Raw genomic sequence first — 18764 nt, forward strand, 5'->3', positions numbered from 1 at the left:
CCATGCCTATGCCGCCTACTCCACCCCCTTCGAAGAGGAGGGATATTAGAAGTTTTTTTTTTCGGCCAGCAGCAGCTGCAGCCACTGTTAGTAAAAAAAACGTAAATGTTGTGGAGGTGGGGAACGCACCACTAATTTTGCTACTGAATGTGCAACTTGTATCAGTGTTAGCATAACATTAAACTGTGTAAATTTGCTAATCTGCAAAACTTGAGTAAGAAGCTGCTTAGAGAGAAGTGTCTTCCTGTGTTTTCTACTGTTAACGTTTAATCTGTGAGAAATGTAGTGAACCAAGGTTTATCCCTGTAAGATATGCTTGATTGTATGACCATTATACTCTGCGGGTTATACAAGTTTGCTCTCCTACAGCTATTATACACGCTCTCCCAAGCTATTATGAAGAATACAGTTTTAGCCCATAATCATGTGCTTACATTTTTATTACCAGCAATTCCTCACATTCTGCTGATAAATAGATACACACACATATGTTGATTCATCACACAACGTCTCAGTACTTTTCCACCAAGCTACTTCGAGTGCAAATGTGTGTTCAAAACAAAGTTATCTTGCTCGCTCAAGAGTGTGACTGTTAATTTAATCAGTGAGCGTGACTGTTAATTTAATCAATGATTAGAATAAGGAACTTGCCAGATCGAAACTGGCACGTTGGACAACAGTGTTGTAACTACGTATATTCTGCCCAGCAACAAGCCCTCAATAAAAGTCAGCAGCGCGGGGAGCTCTGAGAGAGACTTCGATGGGACGCTCTTAGTCACGTTGCCCGATCTCAGACCTCTCCCCAAACTGCAGCTTGGTAAAAGTCTACTCTCTGACTCTTGCCTCCTTGTGTCCTGCCTTTGTCACCTCGCTTTGGGTCAACAGCTAAATTGAAGGTGTTTTAGACCCAACATTCCCTTTCTCCCCAATTTTCATTTTTATTTTATCTATGTGGTTTTAAAGCAACCCAAAGGCGCGTTAATTTTTTTTTATCGAGTTTGTCTTGCCTGAAGGAAGGTTGAATTTTTATTTATTTTTGTTATTCCCTGACTAAGAGGTTTTTTTTCAGTTATATTCCAATTTATATATTCATATTATATATATGTTATATTGATTTCTCAACAATGTTGAGTCTTCTTAAGACAAATGTTTATTTTTTTTTGCATTCCTGGATAGTTAAGAGATTATTAACAAGTTTGTATTTATTGTGTATTTTTTATATAATTGGAGTTATGTTCAAATATTGAAATATAAAATTTGCAAATTATATCCAGACATTTATTTAGGAAGTTATCAAACTGTTTCTGTAGTAGCTTTTGAAAACAAAGGGTTGAATGGAACGGTGTATCACCTGAACCAATACATATGAAAGTTAGTTTAAATCAATACAGCTGTATTTTGCATTGATCATTTAGCCTATCAGTTATCTTATTTCAGTTCATATTCATGAGAAATGTAGCCTTGACCCCCGTTCACCCAATCTGTTTGGCCTTATTAATGTTCCCTGCCCAGCAAAAAGTGTACATGCAGGTTCTGCTGTTATATCGTCCCTACTAATGTTGAGACCAAACCTGTGCCCTTGATTACAACTTTAAAAATCTGGTAATTCTGTTCACTGTTCCACTACCTACATCAACCCAAAGTAGAAAGTGTGCTTACCTGTTTGCTCAGCTCATCCAGTTTGAGCTTGCGGGCGTGCAGAGCTTTGCTGGGAAAAGCCCAGTAATAGTTGGATGTCCCCAAACGCTCACAGTCCACCATATTGTCATCCACCAGGCTCTGCAGCACGTCCTTTACAGACATTGGTGCTGAAAGACAGACACAACATCACCCGATATGGCGCCTTCTACCAAGTTCCAGACTCAGTTTTTAGGCTTTTGGTGATTGAGTATTAGCTTGATTACAACTGAACTGCTAAAACGAGGTACACTCAGCACTTCCTTTGGGAATTCCTTTACACTGCCAGGAGAGGGGTCTAAAGTTCTCACTCACGTTGTTCTTGTTGTCATTCTTCTTCTTTGGTGAGGACATTAAAAAAAATTGCTGCTCTTCCACCATTCATGGATGGATCAGAATGACATTTGGTAGCATTGTTGTTTTTGTCATCAATGATTATAACGAATATACTGTATATCGTCAACAAACGATTTTTTTTCATGACAATGACGTGACGACGACAAGCTAAAAATGTGCCCTGGGAATCGAAAACATTCCGATATGAATGCCAGTTTTTGTCTGACGAGACGAAAATGCGCCAGTTTCTGTCATTTGTTCACAATTTGTGACATTTTCTTATTGTATGTGTTGTCAGCCTGCATCGTAGTAGTGTTTGGTAGTGTCATGAATTTGACGTGCTGCCCCCCCCCCCCCCCCCAACACACACACACACTCACCAGTGTCCTCTTCAGGCTACAGGCTCGCTTGTTTCAAAATTCAAGGTAATGTTTGCTTTCTTATCTTTGCCAGAGAGAATTTCAGGGTTCCCCTACGTGTAATAGATTCAGGCGCACCGCCACACCAAAATAAAAGCAGACACTGCTTGCAAATGAGACATTTAATTTTTTAAAGGCCGTTTCAAACTAGCGACAGCCTAGTGTGAACCTATTCATTGTGTATTTTAATGTCCGTAACTACGCGTGGCCCACTTAAGAGACGATCGGACTGGGGAGCTGTGCCGTAAGGGGAAGCAAGTAAGAAGAATGGGAGAACCGGCGAGATAGCCAGAAATAACGGTCGTATGTCGCAGCAGCCCTCTGTTATTTTGTTACTGTTTTTCTTTATTATTGTTGCCACAATAAAGTGGGTCAGCCAATACCAGCCAAGTGTACCAGTCAGCTAATAAAAAAAATTCTCATTTGTCATGATCAGTGTTGTTAATAACGGCGTTAGAATATAACGACGTTACTAACGGAGTTATTTTTTTCAGTAATGAGTAATCTAATTAATTACTTTTCTCATCTTAGCAACGCCGTTACCCTAACTGAGGCGGGATAGGCGTGCGTTACTATGCGTTACTAAGTTGGTTGAATAAAAAAAGTCTGAGAGAGACGGACTCACGGAGACGAGAGAGCAGAGCAGGAGTGGGGAAGACGCTGTTGCAAACGCGTTGCTAGGTGGCTCCAAATTAATAATATCTGACTGTAGCCATAGCCTACAAACTACGCCCACATGATACGGTAGATATCACATATTATAGAACTAGATGCAAATGACAGACACGGCTGCATTGGCAACATGTTTTAAGGACTACATGCGTTAGTAAACAGCCGCCATCTTAAAGCAGTAGACCTCTCAGGAAGGATCTGATGTAGAGATCCTTCCTAGCGAACCAAACTTTTTTTTTTTTTTTAATCTAAAATGCTTCTAAATTGGCAAAATCTTGACTTAAATCTTTAAATGATGAAACAGTTTTAAAACTTACACATGTTGAAAGTAGAAGGGAACTAATGCAATAACGGGAGCAATTTTAACAACTTTAACGGTTGATTCACAACTTTAAATGACATCCACACATAGCAAAGGTTACTATCTAGTTATCTCAATACCCTTGTGTCTAGTTAAGTGGAGGGTTAAGAATTGGGCTAGGGCCAATTGTCCCCGAAACCCTTTAAACTTCACATTGTGTGACCTGTTTTTTTTTTTTTTTTTTTTTTTTTTGAGAAAAAAAAAAACATGAAAATTATCACTAGTTACTTTGCCAAGTAAATAATTACTCTTACATTCGGGTAACTGAGTTACTAACGCAATTACTTTTTGGGAGAATTAATTTGTAACTGTAATTAATTACTTTTCATTCATTCATTAAGCCCGGGATTTTTTAAAGTAAAATTAACAACACTTGTCATGATATGACGCAATTTCACCGTGGCACAACATGGTGAGGCTGTCTGACTCGATGCCGGCTACCAACACTGCACCAAAAAATCCTAGGGGAAAGCCTGCCTGAATATGCAATGTAAACGTGCAAAAGGTTAGATAACCTTGATCTTACACTTGTATGATAACAGTTAGAAAGATCAAAATGTCACTTAAAACATTGTGAGTTTGATCCCAAAATACAGTAGATGATTTGTATTTACTATTGGAAAATCAGATCTTACATTATGGTCGGGATGGCTTTTTTTTTCTCTTTTAAGTGTGTGCTCTCTAACGTCAACAAAGCAAAACATCTGCGGCCTGTCAGGCGCTTGAAGAGAATGCAACCGAGCCAGAATGACATCTGAAATGTGACACTCCTGAAAGGGAAAAAAAACTCATTGGCAGCGTTCTGTTCAGAATTACCCTTGCAGTCGAACATTAAGAAAAACATGGTGGGATCGGCAGGAAACATTTCCCTCCCCTCCTCTACCTCCGTCATTAAGTAACAACATCATGCCCGAGTAAGGGTCTCAAAAAACATGTGCTTTTAATCACAGCCTAGCCCGGTCATCTACAGCGTTACTGTTGTTGTAAAGGTGCTTTTACACAGCAAAGCTGTCTTTTCTGCATTGTAAAGCCACTGTCTAACTCATAAAATCGAAGGGAAGCCCAAAGAGATTTGTATTTGATTACTGTAAATGACTTTTTTAAACTTTTAAAATAATCTTTCTCTCTTTGTGTCAACTCCAAAATGGTTTAAAAAAAAAAAAAATGCTTAAAATGACTACTTCTATTGAAATTGCCCGCTTCCAGTTCAATTTCAGACATGGATCCTTGATACATTTTCCCATCCTGTTAAAATAGTCGGCTGATTTTTGTGTCAATTGCCTAAACTGGGATTTTCCCTAGCGTTTCAGTTTATACAAGACACTTATTTAAGCCGTAAACTAGTTGGCCCTGGATACAATCGTACTGTCTGCTTGTGGAATTATATCCAGCATTCCAGCACCTGGTCAAATCCAGCTTTCTTTCACTCCCAAAAATGAACAGCAACGTTTTTAGCTAGCACTCGAGTTGGGCCTGAATATAAGTAATCCCTTTTGTGCTGGACTTTTGATTACTACAAGTTTAAAGTGCATATGACACCAGAAAACATGTTTATTTCTGATTACACGTTTATGCTCCTGAATGAAATGGACCGCTTAGATGTGTGTGGAAGCGATCAATATATTTATTTAATTATTTGAATCCCGCGCCATAAAAATTAGTGACTTCCGGCCAGAGTGTCGGGTTGAGGAAGAAAGTGGATGTGACATCAGAGAATGAGATCATCTTCACGATACAGTGCTGGACAAAAGTATTGGCACCCCTGCAATTCTGTCTGATAATACTCGATTTCTTCCACAAAATGATTGCAATTAAAAATGCTTTGGTAGAAATATCTTCATTTATTTTGCTTGCAATGAAAAAAACACAAAAGAGAATGGAAACAAATTAAATCATTATCATTTTACACAAAACTCCAAAAATGGGCCGAACAAAATATTGGCACCCTTTGAAAAATCATGTGATGCTTCACTAATTTGTGTAATTAACAGCACCTGTCACTTACCTGTGGCACATAACAGGTGGTGGCAATAACTAAATCACACTTGCAGCCAGTTAAAATGGATTAAAGTTGACTCAACCTCTGTCCTGTGTCCTTGTGTGTACCACATTTAGCATTGAGAAAAGAAAGACCAAAGAACTGTCTGAGGACTTGAAAAGCAAAATTATGAGGAAGCATGGGCAATCTCAAGGCTACAAGTCCATCTCCAAAGACCTGAATGTTCCTGTGTCTACCCTGCGCAGTGTCATCAATACATGTAAAGCCCATGGCACTCTGGCTAACCTCCAAAGATGCGGTTGGAAAAGAAAACTTGACGAGAGATTTCAACGAAAGATTGTGCGAATGATGAATAAAGAACCTCAACTAACATCCAAACAAGTTCAAACTGGGCACAGGGTACAACAGTGTCAACCCGTACTATCAGTCAGCGTCTGAATGAAAAGGTAGGATATGGTAGGGTACCCAGGAAGACCCCACTTCTGACCCAGAGACATAAAAAAGCCAGCCTGGAGTTTGGCAAAACGTACCTGAGAAAGCCAAAAAACGTTTTGGAATAATGTTTTCTGGTCAGATGAGACAAAAGTAGAGCTTTTTGGGAAAAGGCATCAACATAGAGTTTACAGGAAAAAGACTAGACCTTCAAAGAAAAGAACATGGTCCCCCTAGTCAAACATGGCAGAGCTTCCCTGATGTTTTGGGGTTTCTTTGCTACCTCTGGCACTGGACTGCTTGACCGTGTTCATGGCATTATGAAGTCTGAAGACTACCAAAAAATTTTGCAGCATAATGTAGGGCCCAGTGTGAGAAAGCTGGGTCTCCCTCACAGGTCATGGGCCTTCCAGCAGGACAATGACCCAAAACACACTTCAAAAAGCACTAGAAAATGGTTTGAGAGAAAGCACTGGATACTTCTAAAGTGGACAGCAATGAATCCAGACCTGAATCCCATAGAACACTGTGGAGAGATCTGACAATAGCAGTTCGGAGAATGCACCATTCAAATCTCAGAGACCTGGAGCAGTTGGCCAAAGAAGAATGCTCTGCTGGAATTTTAGACCATTGTAAGAAACTCATTGATGGATACCGGAAGCGGTTGTTCGCAGTTATTTTGTCTAAAGGTTTTGTTTAAAGTATTAGGCTAAGGGTGCCGATACTTTTGTTTGGCCCATTTTTGGAGTTTTGTGTAAAATTATGATTTTTTTTTCCCATTCTCTTTTGTGTTTTTTCATTGCAAGCAAAATAAATGGAGATATTACTACCAAGGCAGTTGTAATTGCAATCATTTTCTGGGAGAAATTGAGCATTATTTGACAGAATTGCAGGGGTGCCTATACTTTTGGCCAGCAGTGTATATAACCCCTTTTGTACTGCTTATTGCGCGTTTTCAATTGTGGTCGAATACTTGGGGCGGGTTTATGTGACCGTTTTTGATGATGTGCGGACGCTAACTGATACATGCTAATCGTTTGTTATTGCTGTATCAGCAACTACTTGTAAACGCAAATTTGAATTGGTGTTATTCAAGATGAGACTGATTTATTTCATTTTATTTTAGTTTAATTCTGCAGGGGTTTATGTCATGAGCAGCTGAATAAAGTCAGCAAACCACACGGACGTCTGACATCGACATTTCGGAGCTTAGCTCGCTGTCTAGCTAGGACTTGGCTCCAACGTCGATGACTGTACAATGACGTAGGGCTGGGCGATATGGCCTTAAGTACGTATCACGATAAATTGAGCAGATTTACCTCGATAACGATAAATGACGATAAATTTGCCCAAGCAAACTGTTATATAATTTGAAAATTTGAATCAATGCATGGAATACAAATTAACCGTTTCTCGTTAAATTTATTTATCAGCTTTCAATTTAACAATTGCACATGCAGTCTAAACATTAAGTATTAAAAAAAAATCTTGTAAACAATAAGAATTCTTGTGTGAACATTTATAACAGCTTGTATGACTTGAAAAATATCATCACTTGAATTTCATTAAATTCATTCCGCATTGTTATACACTAGATAGTGGCATACGTTTAGATATTTAGAATAGATACAAATACGACACATCCACCCGCCCCCCAGAAATTATACTTAGTTAAAAAATAAAATCTTTCACAAACCTTTCCTTTCTTTTATTCGGCTCAATTATTTACATCTTATGATTTTGGAAATCCTTACAGTATGCAATAAATAATATTCCTGTTCCCAAGCACTGTGCTTATTGTACTGTAATTTTTACAAAAAATAAACAATACATAGTTAGTCCCCGTCATCTAGGACGAGCCACTTACAAGACTAGCACTGTCGTGTATTACAAATACTGCTTTGAACACATCTTCACAGACAAAAGCAATGACACAGGCCTAAAGAGGTCAACTTTAATTGAGTAAATCACACTTAATGACGACACGATCTCCTGGTTGAAATAGACGACATCCACTTAATTCTATTGAAGATATGTAATGCTGAGGCAATTTGTCAACTTTACTTTTAAAAAGAAACGTGCACTGTTTATCCAGTAGATGGGGCTCTTGCAGTGTGTCAAACAGTGATTCAATTTAGGGCAATTGTCTTAAAAGTGGTTCATTGTTTCAGAAAGCCTTGGTTTTTCCATCCCTATCTGGAACCCGTCAAGAGTTTACTTAATGTCGGGTGAAAGTTCGGCGAAGCTAACTTAAGCACGACTCCATCCCGTTTACTTGTAGCGTTAGCCGCTAGCATAGCAGCTAGCGTTAGCCTACCGGGCTTCTGTTTGATTGGCTTCCTGAAAACCATGTGACTCCAAATGTAAGCACACTGTCTGCTTTCTTAAAGGGGAATGAACATAGCCGAACAACGCAGAGTCAAAGCGGGATGAAAAGACTATATTTTCTTCTTTTATTAAATTACCGAATTTACCGACGTGGTCAAAATTACGTCGGTCATCGTGAAGAATTTCGGTAACGGTAAATTTTCGGTTTACCGCCCTACTCTACAATGACGTATAATACATGTTTTTGGATATTTTTAGAAGGTGTTTTAGAGGTATTTAAAGGGTTAGTTCCGACTTACATGAAAATATGGGCTACATCGTCAGCGCAGGAACAGAAATTGTTTGTAGAACAGGGACTACCTATGTCGATTCTTTGCGGCAGCATATCGATAACCTTTTGGGCTACAAAGTATTGCGACATATCACTTTTTTAATATATTATAACAACCCTAATCCTGACTAAAACAAAGATAGTTTAGTCAACTTTAATCAATTTTAACTGGCGGCAATTGTGAATTAGCTATTGCCACCGCCTGTTATGTGCCACAGGTAATTACACAACAACACACACAATTACAGAAGCATCACATGATTTTTCAAAGGGTGCCAATACTTTTTTCCGGTCCCTTTTTAGAGTTTTGTGTAAAATGATCATGATTTAATTTTTTTTTCAATTCTCTTTTGTGTTTTTTCATTGCAAGCAAAATAAATGAAGATATTACTACCAAAGCATTTGTAAATACCAGGGGGGCACATAATTTTTTTGCCCAGGTTCTCGGAGGAGGACCTGGAGATACGACTTGGGCCGACCCGCCTGATGCGATAAAATTATGACAAGCTTTACTTGGAGCCAATTACCTTAATTTTATTAACAATTAACATTTGATTAACATCAACTGGCACAACAAAATTGCCATTACTCTGAAGTGAAATGTAAAGAAATAAACAGGGGTATGCATATTTTTTTTGCCTCCCACATTAACTCCAAGCCTTTGTAAAAGTGGGATGTCCATCTCTTAAAAGCTCATTGAACGTGCATGTTTAGCTTTGTGAAATGCGAGCAAAAACACGTTTGTCAGTGCATGGCGCTGTTCTTTATTAATTTTATTCCGCCACTTGTCCATAGGGCGAGTAGGGTCCTGTCTGACATTGATAGTTTGCTTAATTGCCATCTTGCTGTCTGTTTTTTTCGTAATTTTCAAAGTTTGGATGGCTGAAATTCTTTGACCCTACATAAAATGCGCTGCTCTTATCAGCGACATTGAGATTCTCACGGCAAGTTTAGCACCACATTTCCATGAGAGCATCATTTGCTTCTAGCCATGGTACCTCCTGCAGCCACTTTTCAGCAAAAGTCCTTTTTTTCGGTAGCTCCGGTGACGTCTCTGTCGTCTGCAGTGTTGTTAATTTTACTCTAAAAAAGTAATTAATTACAGTTACAAATTACTTCTCCCAAAAAGTAATTGCGTTAGTAACTCAGTTACCTGAATGTAAGAGTAATTAGTTACTTGGAAAAGTAACTAGTGGTAATTTTCTTTTTCTCAAAACAGGTCACGCAATGTGAAGTTTAAAGGGTTTGGGGGACAATTGGCCCTAGCCCAATTCTTTACCCTCCACCTAACTAGACACAAGGGTATTGCGATAACTAGATAGTAACCTTTGCTATGTGTGGAAGTCATTTAAAGTTGTGAATCAACCGTTAAAGTTGTTAAAATTGCTCCCGTTATTGCATTAGTTCCCTTCTGTCTACTTTCAGCAATCAACATGTGTAAGTTTTAAAACTGTTTCATCATTTAAAGATAGATTTAAGTCAAGATTTTGCCGATTTAGGAGCATTTTAAAATAAAATAAAAAAGTTACTTAGGTTCGCTAGGAAGGATCTCTACATCAGAGCCTTCCTGAGAGGTCTACTGCTTTAAGATGGCGGCTGTTTACTAACGCATGTAGTCCTTAAAACATGTTGCCAATGCAGCTGGTCTGTCAAATTGCATCTAGTTCTATAATATGATATCTACCGTGTCATGTGGGCGTAGTTTGTCGGCTATGGCTATCGTCAGGTATTATTGGAGCCACCTAGCATCGCGGTTGTTACGGCGTCTTCCCCACTCCTGCTCTGCTCTCTCGTCTCCGTGAGTCCGTTTCTCTCAGACTTTTTTTATTCAACCAACTTAGTAACGCATAGTAACGCAAGCCTTTCCCGCCTCAGTAACGGTAACGGCGTTGCCAAGATAAGAAAAGTAATGAATTAGATTACTCATTACTGAAAAAAATAACGCCGTTAGTAACGCCGTTATATTCTAACGCCGTTATTAACAACACTGGTCGTCTGTCTGTCTTTTGATGGGGGTGGGGGAACACGGAAATAATTATTCAGTGGGACCTGCCTCTTTGACATTTTGAGAATAGATTTTCTCGTGTCCACCGCAAATACAGTGGTCAGCCATCGGTACGCAAAAGCGTATTGAAGCCGTTGAGAGCCAGCGCATTTGTCTACGTCCAGTACGCATGCGCGCACGCGGACCACTTATGTGCACCCCTGGTAATTACAATCATTTTCTGGGAGAAATTGAGCATATTATGACAGAATTGCAGGGGCGCCAATACTTTTGGCCAGCAATGTACTTCCTCTTGAACAACAAGATCATTGGAAAAATCCACACTTGAACCGGAATCGCTGAAAAACGCCCTCTCCTCCATTGGGCTCAATGCTAAATCCCCTGAAATCACTCATTCTCTGACGTCATCACCAAGATGGCGGCGCCAGAGCGCTATAATGACAGGAAGAGCTCAACGGCAGATTTAAAGACACATTTCTTGTCATCTGCGCTTTGCCAAATTGTTGTATATAGTTGAAATTGCCTCAAAATACGATTTTCATTAAAATAATGATTAAGAGGTTTTTTTCATGTCATATGCACTTCAAGTTTAATGCAGGTGCAAACTATCAGTATTAGGTTTAGACATTTCTGCTATGGTAACCTATGTATTGCATTTAGGAACAAACAAGTTATGCTTAGATGTACTGTAATTGTGTCATCTACCAGTAAAATCCTGCTTTGTTTGTGTTTTAGCTACGACCTCGCATCATAATTGTGCCTTCCAGGAGGAATCCTATTCACTTAGTTTTTTTTCACCATTTACGATACCAAAACATTTGTTACAGTGTATCACAAAAGTGAGTACACCCCTGAAGACGGTACATTAAAGCCAGCAAACATTTTGCTGAATACATGTCAAAAAAGCACATGGATTACTGGAATCACGTCCTATGGTCTCATGACACGGGCGGGCTTTCTCGTGTACCGTCTTCAGAAGAGGCTTCCTCCTGGGGTGACAGCCATGCACACCAATTTGATGTAGAGTGTAGAGCTGGGAATCTTTGGGCAACAAACGATTCGATTACGATTACGATTCAGAGGCTCAGATTAGATTATAAAACGATTATTGATGCACCCCCCTCCTTTTTTTTTTTTTTTTTTTTTTAAATGTTTTGTACAATAGTTCCAAAATTGTTCAAAAATACTCTCAGGCTAAACCAAACTACTATTTCAGTATCAAGTTAACATACAGAAGTAAACAAATATACAAAAATAACAGTAAATAAAAAAACTCCAGTCCCCATTCTGTATCAGCGCTTTAAATTACATTCTATTAATTTAATGTTGTGAATCACTGTTAAAGTTGTTAAAATTGCTCCCGTTATTCCATAATTTCCCTTTTGTCTACTTTCGACATGTGAAAGTTTTAAAACTATTTTAAAGATAGATTCAAGTCAATATTTTACCGATCTAGGAGTATTTTAGATAAAAAGTTAATTAGGTTCGCTTGGAAGGTTTGCCACAACAGCCTTGCAGGGAAGTGTACTGCTTTAAGATGGCGGCCGTTTACTAACGCCCGCATCTAGCTTTTTGTAGATGTGCTGCTAACGCTACCGAATCTAAATTCGCATCTAGTCCTATATAAATGATATCTACCGTAACATTATGTGGATGTACTTTGTAGCAGCTTTTCGGCAGCAGTCAGGTATGTTGTTGTGTTTTTTTTTTTTATCTCGTGGCATGAGTTGAGCTAGAACCGTGAGTTGAGCATTGGCATTACCCGAGAGGCCGGGTAATGAGAAGCATGATGTTTAGCTACTCTCGCTTCGTTCCTCATTGCGACCCGAAGACTGCGCGGCGCGCTGAGTGTGTTGTACTTCCGCTTTACTTGGCATATTTCAATAATCGGAATTTGGATGTTTGTGAATCGTTCTCGAATCTTCCACGGCCGAATCGCGAATAATCTAAGAATCGGAAATTTTGCACACCTCTAGTAGAGTGCAGCGTATGGTCTGAGCACTAACAGGCTGACCCCCCCCCCCCCACCTCTTCAATCTCTGCAGCAACGCTGACAGCACTCCTGTAACGAGTCACATGACATTTTGGAGGGAAAATGACAAGCAGTACTCAATTTGGACATTTAGGCAGGTACGTAGTTTCTAAGGGGTGTACTCACTTTTGTTGCCAGGGGTTTAGATATTAATGGCTATATTTTGAGTTATTTTGAGGGGAAAAAATATGAACTCTATTATATAAGCTGCACACAGACTACTTTTCATCGTGTTAAAGTGTCATTTTGTCAGTGATGTCCCATGAAAACATATACTTAAGAAATAAGAGGGGTGTACTCACTTTTGTGATACACTAATGTACCAGGTATAATTTTTCCCACAACACAGAAAGATCCCAGTTTTACCTACAGAAACACAAATGAAGATATACTGTAGACTACTACCTTAATGTCTCACACCAACCCCTGGTTAGCTGTATTATGCTTGTCACTTGTGACAAAATATCAATTATTTTTAAAAGGGTGCATTTACAGGTAAGATCATAAAAAGATCATGACTTACTTATTCCCTTTGTTTTAGGGGCAATCTTCTCGATGTCTTTCAGCTGGAAGACATCCTTCTACAAAAGAGATGTGATTTACTGTATTGTGTATGATACAAATCATTGTTATTATGTTCTACACGTTTTTGTACAAATAGCCAGCTGTTACTTACTGTTTCAAAGAAAATCTCCATCATGCGACTTCTCTTTTCCTCCAAACTCAGTCCTTTCTTCTTGGACTACAACGCAAGATGATAAAATAAAATGACAAATAATTTGTTCCATAACTTTGCACGAGGCTGGCAGAGAATTGTCCATGTTAAACACTTCTCTTCTGCAAAGGCTTTTTGGTATGTTTGTCTTTTTGTGAGAAATAGCACTGATCAAAGATTTGTGTTGTTTTGGAAAAAATATACTGTTTGGTAGCATTGCCAACAGTCCCGGATTGAGCGGGACACTAGGGCGTAGGTTTGGTCTCAACAGTGGAAGGGACAATATTACCGTAATGCACATAATGCTAACAGTGATCCAAATAAGGGACGGCTAGCTTGACTTCGTTGTTCCTTGTGGAGGCGTGCCTGACCGCAGTCGTTTTGCAGGTTAGCAAGTTTAATGATTATGCCAACTCTGATGCAGGTCGGACTTAACAGTAGCAAAAAGTGATGTTTCCCCCACTTCCACAACATTGACGTCTTTTTACATGACTTGCAGTGGCTGCTGCTGGCTCCAAAAAAAACTTCTAATATCACTCCTCTCCGAAGGGGGTGGAAGAGGCAGCATGTTGTCGACATGAATCTGATGGGGCCGTGTGAGTACTGTATGAGGCGGGACGGGGGGCTTCAACTCATCAGCCAACCAAACGTTCGTCGAAGGGGAAAGAAAATGGATATTCAGCAGGTAAAAAGGGATAAATGAAAGTCTGAACATAGACTTCATAATTTGAGATTTTATCTTATCTTATCCTGCACTGTAAAGGGAGATGCTCCATAATGTAATTGTACAACTGTATAATGACAATAAAGGGCTATTCTATTCTATAAGAAGTTGTGATTGTATATAGAAATTATTAATAAACTAGTTATATACTATTTATAATTCATTCTGCGTGTTTTCCTCAAGTATCAAGTTTCTGGTGTGAAAATTGACTGATTTATTAGCTGGTGAAAACTTGCAGTAAAAAAAAAAGAAAATTGCTGTTTCGGGCAAACACTTATATGTTAAATATTGCTATTGATCCCGAAAATATAAGTGATTATTTCTGCATTTGGACATTTTTGTGCATCTCGTGTAAAATCTGACAATTTTATAGCCATTTTAAGTTTTGTTATACTTATATAAAAAAATAATTAATCAGGACTTTTTTTAAGGGTAAGACTTTGAATTTTTTGATGCCGCTGCTCATGGAGACTCAAATATGCCTATGGTAGGTGCCGGTTTTGGTTTTAGGTTGGTATCAGCTTTGGTTTTGAAAATATTTGAATGTGATGTTTTAAACAATCGGCCACCTACGGATCCGCTCTGTGCCCCGCACCATGTCAATACTGTATATTATGAAGTCTATGGTCTAAATATAGGGGGACAACCCAGAATTTAGAAAGTTCTGACTGGTACTGGTAGCAATCAGAACTTCCCAAATTCCAGGGTGGCCGACGCAATACGGGACTCTTGGCAACCCTACTGTTTGGTATTGCTGGAGAAAATGTGCCAAAAGTCAAATATGATTGATCTGCTGATAATAATGGCGAAATTTCACATAGATAAAATTAAGTTTATAGGAAAGAAGCCATGTTCTATTGTTGTCAGCAGTGAATTCAAGCTTTATATTTTTACTATTAAAGATTATTTGGGGTGAAAGGTGCAATTGTGACTATAACTGTCTTGCACTGAATGTGGTGTGTTTAGTTTGAGATTTGTAAAAAGGCTTTTTGTTGTTTTTTCTGTCTTTAATCCATCTATAACTATGTGCCCTATATTTAAATGTGTGGTATACTGCTCTGTCCTGCTTATTCAGGGATAAATAAACTACGGAATTAAAATTGTAAATAAATATATGGCGAAGAGATACAAAAACCCAAAGTACTGAAAGTCTAACTAAAAATTAATGCACAATAGCGACGGTGTGTGGACGTTTCAATCATTTAAAAGTAATAAACAAACTAGACTGTCAACAACCATAGTACAGTTGAACAACATTTACTCAGAACGTAAAATGAAATTTAGCTTTGTCGTGACACTAATTTGTTGCGACAGGCGGCACTCATTTACGGCAACGCCCCATTGTATTTTGTTTTTTTTTAATCGATGCGTTCCTGGACCAGCTACATCGCATATGAGTTTAAAAATTCAATAGAAAGATTAGTTGTGAAAATACAGACGCATTTGGGTTAAGCTGAAGTTTTTATATGACCCTTTCCACTCGATACAGTAACAGATCTAAACAGAACTAGCATAACCCTAGTAGCGTTAAACACAAAATGCTAACAATAGCAGCTTACCATTTTGATGAATAGACAACTTAAACATCCACGACAGTCGTTTAGAAATATGTGTCCTTTTTAAAGGGCCAAAGCGGAGTCGAGTCGAGTGTGGTTAGAAGTTTGAGTTTCTGAATTTCCCGCGGAAGTCTGGGGGTTGCCAGATTGAAAAACCAGTCTCCAGCCCAATCTCACCGTTTAACCCACCCTGTTCAATTTAATTAAGTGCCCAAATGACAACCTCCCCAAGATTTTTTTCTTAAACAACTCTTTGTATATTATGTATTATAACCATGAGGAAAAACTGTGGTGGACCTTTGTTGAGGTGGTTGCAGCTCAACGTTGCATTCGTAGGAAGAATTGACGGAGAATAAGTTGTCTTTTAGCCAAAACTCAGTGTATTTAATTTCCATTGACATGCGGATACATCCTCTCTCATTGCTGTCTTCACAGGCAATCCCACAAAACAAAATCATCAAAGCCAAACAAGAAGAAGTAATAAAAGTAGCACTTTAGACAATTAAGTCCCATCCTGCCATCTTGTGGCGAAAAGTTAAAATGTCAATAATAACATGCAATAGGAACATTATTTCAACATCAACTGAGGACACATTTATGAATACAAAACATTTCCTCCACCATTTCTCTCAACTCCCCCACTTGTTCTCATGTTAATGGCCTTTTTAACGATCAAATGAACTTTTAAATTTCAAATTCCAAAAATAACACTGTCAAACTTCTTCAATTTTAACTTTGTTACAGGTTTTGTCCTGATATCAGCTATCATGTCATCCGTTGTCAATCAGGTAGCACTCCGCATCTCCTCTTTTGAGTGCGACTCCACTGCACCGGGTACCATCTGCCAACTCGACGCTGTGGTTCTCTGGTTTGAACGTCTCCTGGAAGCTTTTGAACTTGGTCACGTCAGTGATGATATGAGATGTCGCTCCCGTGTCCACCATCAGACCTCGTTCCCGGATGCTGTGTGTATCCTGCCGCCTGGTGTCGGGCTGTTCATCTCTCACCTTGAACGCGAAGTCAGGATCTCCATCTTCAGCAATTTTTCTCGCTCCGTCCGGTTTTTCCTTGCGTCTGCAAGTGGTGTCTTTATGCGTGTCTGTTTTGCACCGTCTTTTGTCGACATGATTTTGCACGGTGACCTTTCTTACGACATTTGAAGCACACCAACTCTGCTTCGTCTTTGATCCGGTCACGAGCGTTTGCTTTTGTGGTTTGCTTTGAAGCGCTTGCTTTAGTCTTCATCACTCTTTCGCTTGTTTCTGTTGCATTTAACTAATCCGTTTCTTCAAAACTTCGGAGTTTGGTTTTGAATTCTGAAAATGTCATGTTCTCATCGGTATGCGCCACATGAATGGTAAATGGCTTGTAACTTTCTGGCAGCCCCTTCAAGACCACTGCGATAAGTAGACCATCTCCCAATGTTTCACCTGCATTTCCCAATGCTGTGATGGCGGTCTCAGCTCTTATTGTGTAGTCCACTATGCTTTCTTCGGTTCCCTTTTGAAGAGATGTTAGCATGGTGTACAAATTTATAATCCTGGGTTTTCCCTTCCCAGCATAATATTCTCTTAATATTTTCAGAGCTTTTCTTCCATCATTTGGCGCATCTCTCATTATTAACGAAAGGCTTTTATCATCAAGAAGTTGTATCATTTCAGCATACGCGTCCGCATTTTTCATTTCATCATTTTCTCTCTCTGCTTCAGTGTTTGGTCCTACCAGCACTGTGTTCTTTAGCCCGATCAGATGAAAATGTCCCAACATTTTAGTTTCCCAGAGTTCATATTTAGCTTCATCTCCGTCAAATGCCAGTCGAGGTAACCTACTTGTTCCTCGTGGATCCGTGTTGCCTGTTAGCTTTTTCCGCTAATCAGCAGTCCGTGAGCACGCTGTCCTTCGCGACCTTCTACACAGTGGAAACTGACTTTACCTTCGAATGACTCCTGGGCCCATAACCTGTTGAGGTGGTTGCAGCTCAACGTTGCAATTGACGGAATTGACGGAGAATAAGTTGTCTTTTAGCCAAAACGCGGCGTATTTAATTTCCATTGACATGCGGATACATCCTCTCTCATTGCTGTCTTCACAGGCAATCCCACAAAACAAAATCATCAAAGTCAAACAAGAAGAAGTAATAAAAGTAGCACTTTAGACAATTAAGTCCCATCCTGCCATCTTGTGGCGAAAAGATAATATGTCAATAATAACAAGCAATAGGAACATTATTTCAACATCAACTGAGGACACATTTATGAATACAAAACATTTCCTCCACCATTTCTCTCAACAACCTTTAGTAGAAACAATGCTCCTTCACCAATAATAATGGGAGATGTAGTTCTCCGGAAAGGTGAAATTTATTGTGATATTTTCGTTTCAATAAACACAATAATATTTAACAGTGTATTTAATGGATGTTTGACAATACAAATTACTTTCATACTGACAAGTAGAAATTTGATAATAAGTCGATAAGCAGTAAAAGAGGATGGATGGATAGATGGATGGGTCAAAAGCAGAAGCATATCTACAGTCATCCAGACATGCTCAATGATGTTCATGTCCGGTGACTGGGCTGGCCAGACCTGGAGGATCTTGATCTTCTTTGCCTTGAGGAACTTTGAGTTAGAGATTGGGATATGCTATGGAGCACCATCCTGCTGCAGAATTTGTCCCTTTTTATGGTTAGGAATGTAAGACGCAGCTAAAATTAGTTGATATTTCAGACTATGTTGCCTTCCACCCTGCAGATCTCTCGCACACCCCCATACTGGATGTAACCCCAGACCATGATTTTGCCACCACCAAACTTCAGTTTTCTGAGTGAATCTCAGATCCATGCGGGCTCCAGTAGGTTTGCTGCAATATTTGCGGCGACTGTGGTGTAATTCAATAGAAGATTCATCTGAAAAATTCACCTTTTGCCACAATACTGTGAAGTTTGATGGTGGCAAAATCATGGTCTGGGGTTACATCCTGTATCGGGGTGTGCGAGAGATCTGCAGGGTGGAAGGCAACATAAATAGTCTGAAATATCAACAACTCTTAGCTGCCTCATACATTCTTAACCATAAAAAGGGACAAATTCTGCAGCAGGATGATGCTCCATCGCATACTTCAATCTCTACCTCAAAGTTCCTCAAGGCAAAGAAAACCAAGATCCTCCAGGACTGG

General features: G+C 39.2%; 1 protein-coding gene across 2 annotated transcripts in view; it reads right to left on the bottom strand.

Annotated features, from left to right (window-relative positions):
* Positions 1–15841, bottom strand: part of LOC130920496 (meiotic nuclear division protein 1 homolog) — an 80701-nt gene extending 64860 nt beyond the window's left edge. The window contains exons 1-4 of one of the 2 annotated variants that reach the window (XM_057843782.1): positions 15591–15833; positions 13269–13334; positions 13116–13173; positions 1660–1808 (exon numbers count right to left, since the gene is read on the bottom strand). In XM_057843782.1, the coding sequence (XP_057699765.1) occupies positions 1660–1808; positions 13116–13173; positions 13269–13334; positions 15591–15593 (276 nt within the window). In that variant the 5' untranslated portion in view covers positions 15594–15833. Of the gene's footprint in view, positions 1–1659; positions 1809–13115; positions 13174–13268; positions 13335–15590 lie in introns of both variants that reach the window. The other variant, XM_057843781.1, reaches the window with a different exon arrangement.
* Positions 15842–18764: the final 2923 nt, after the last annotated feature.

The sequence above is a fragment of the Corythoichthys intestinalis genome, chromosome 8 (assembly GCF_030265065.1).
Source record: "Corythoichthys intestinalis isolate RoL2023-P3 chromosome 8, ASM3026506v1, whole genome shotgun sequence".
NCBI classification, from domain to species: domain Eukaryota; kingdom Metazoa; phylum Chordata; class Actinopteri; order Syngnathiformes; family Syngnathidae; genus Corythoichthys; species Corythoichthys intestinalis.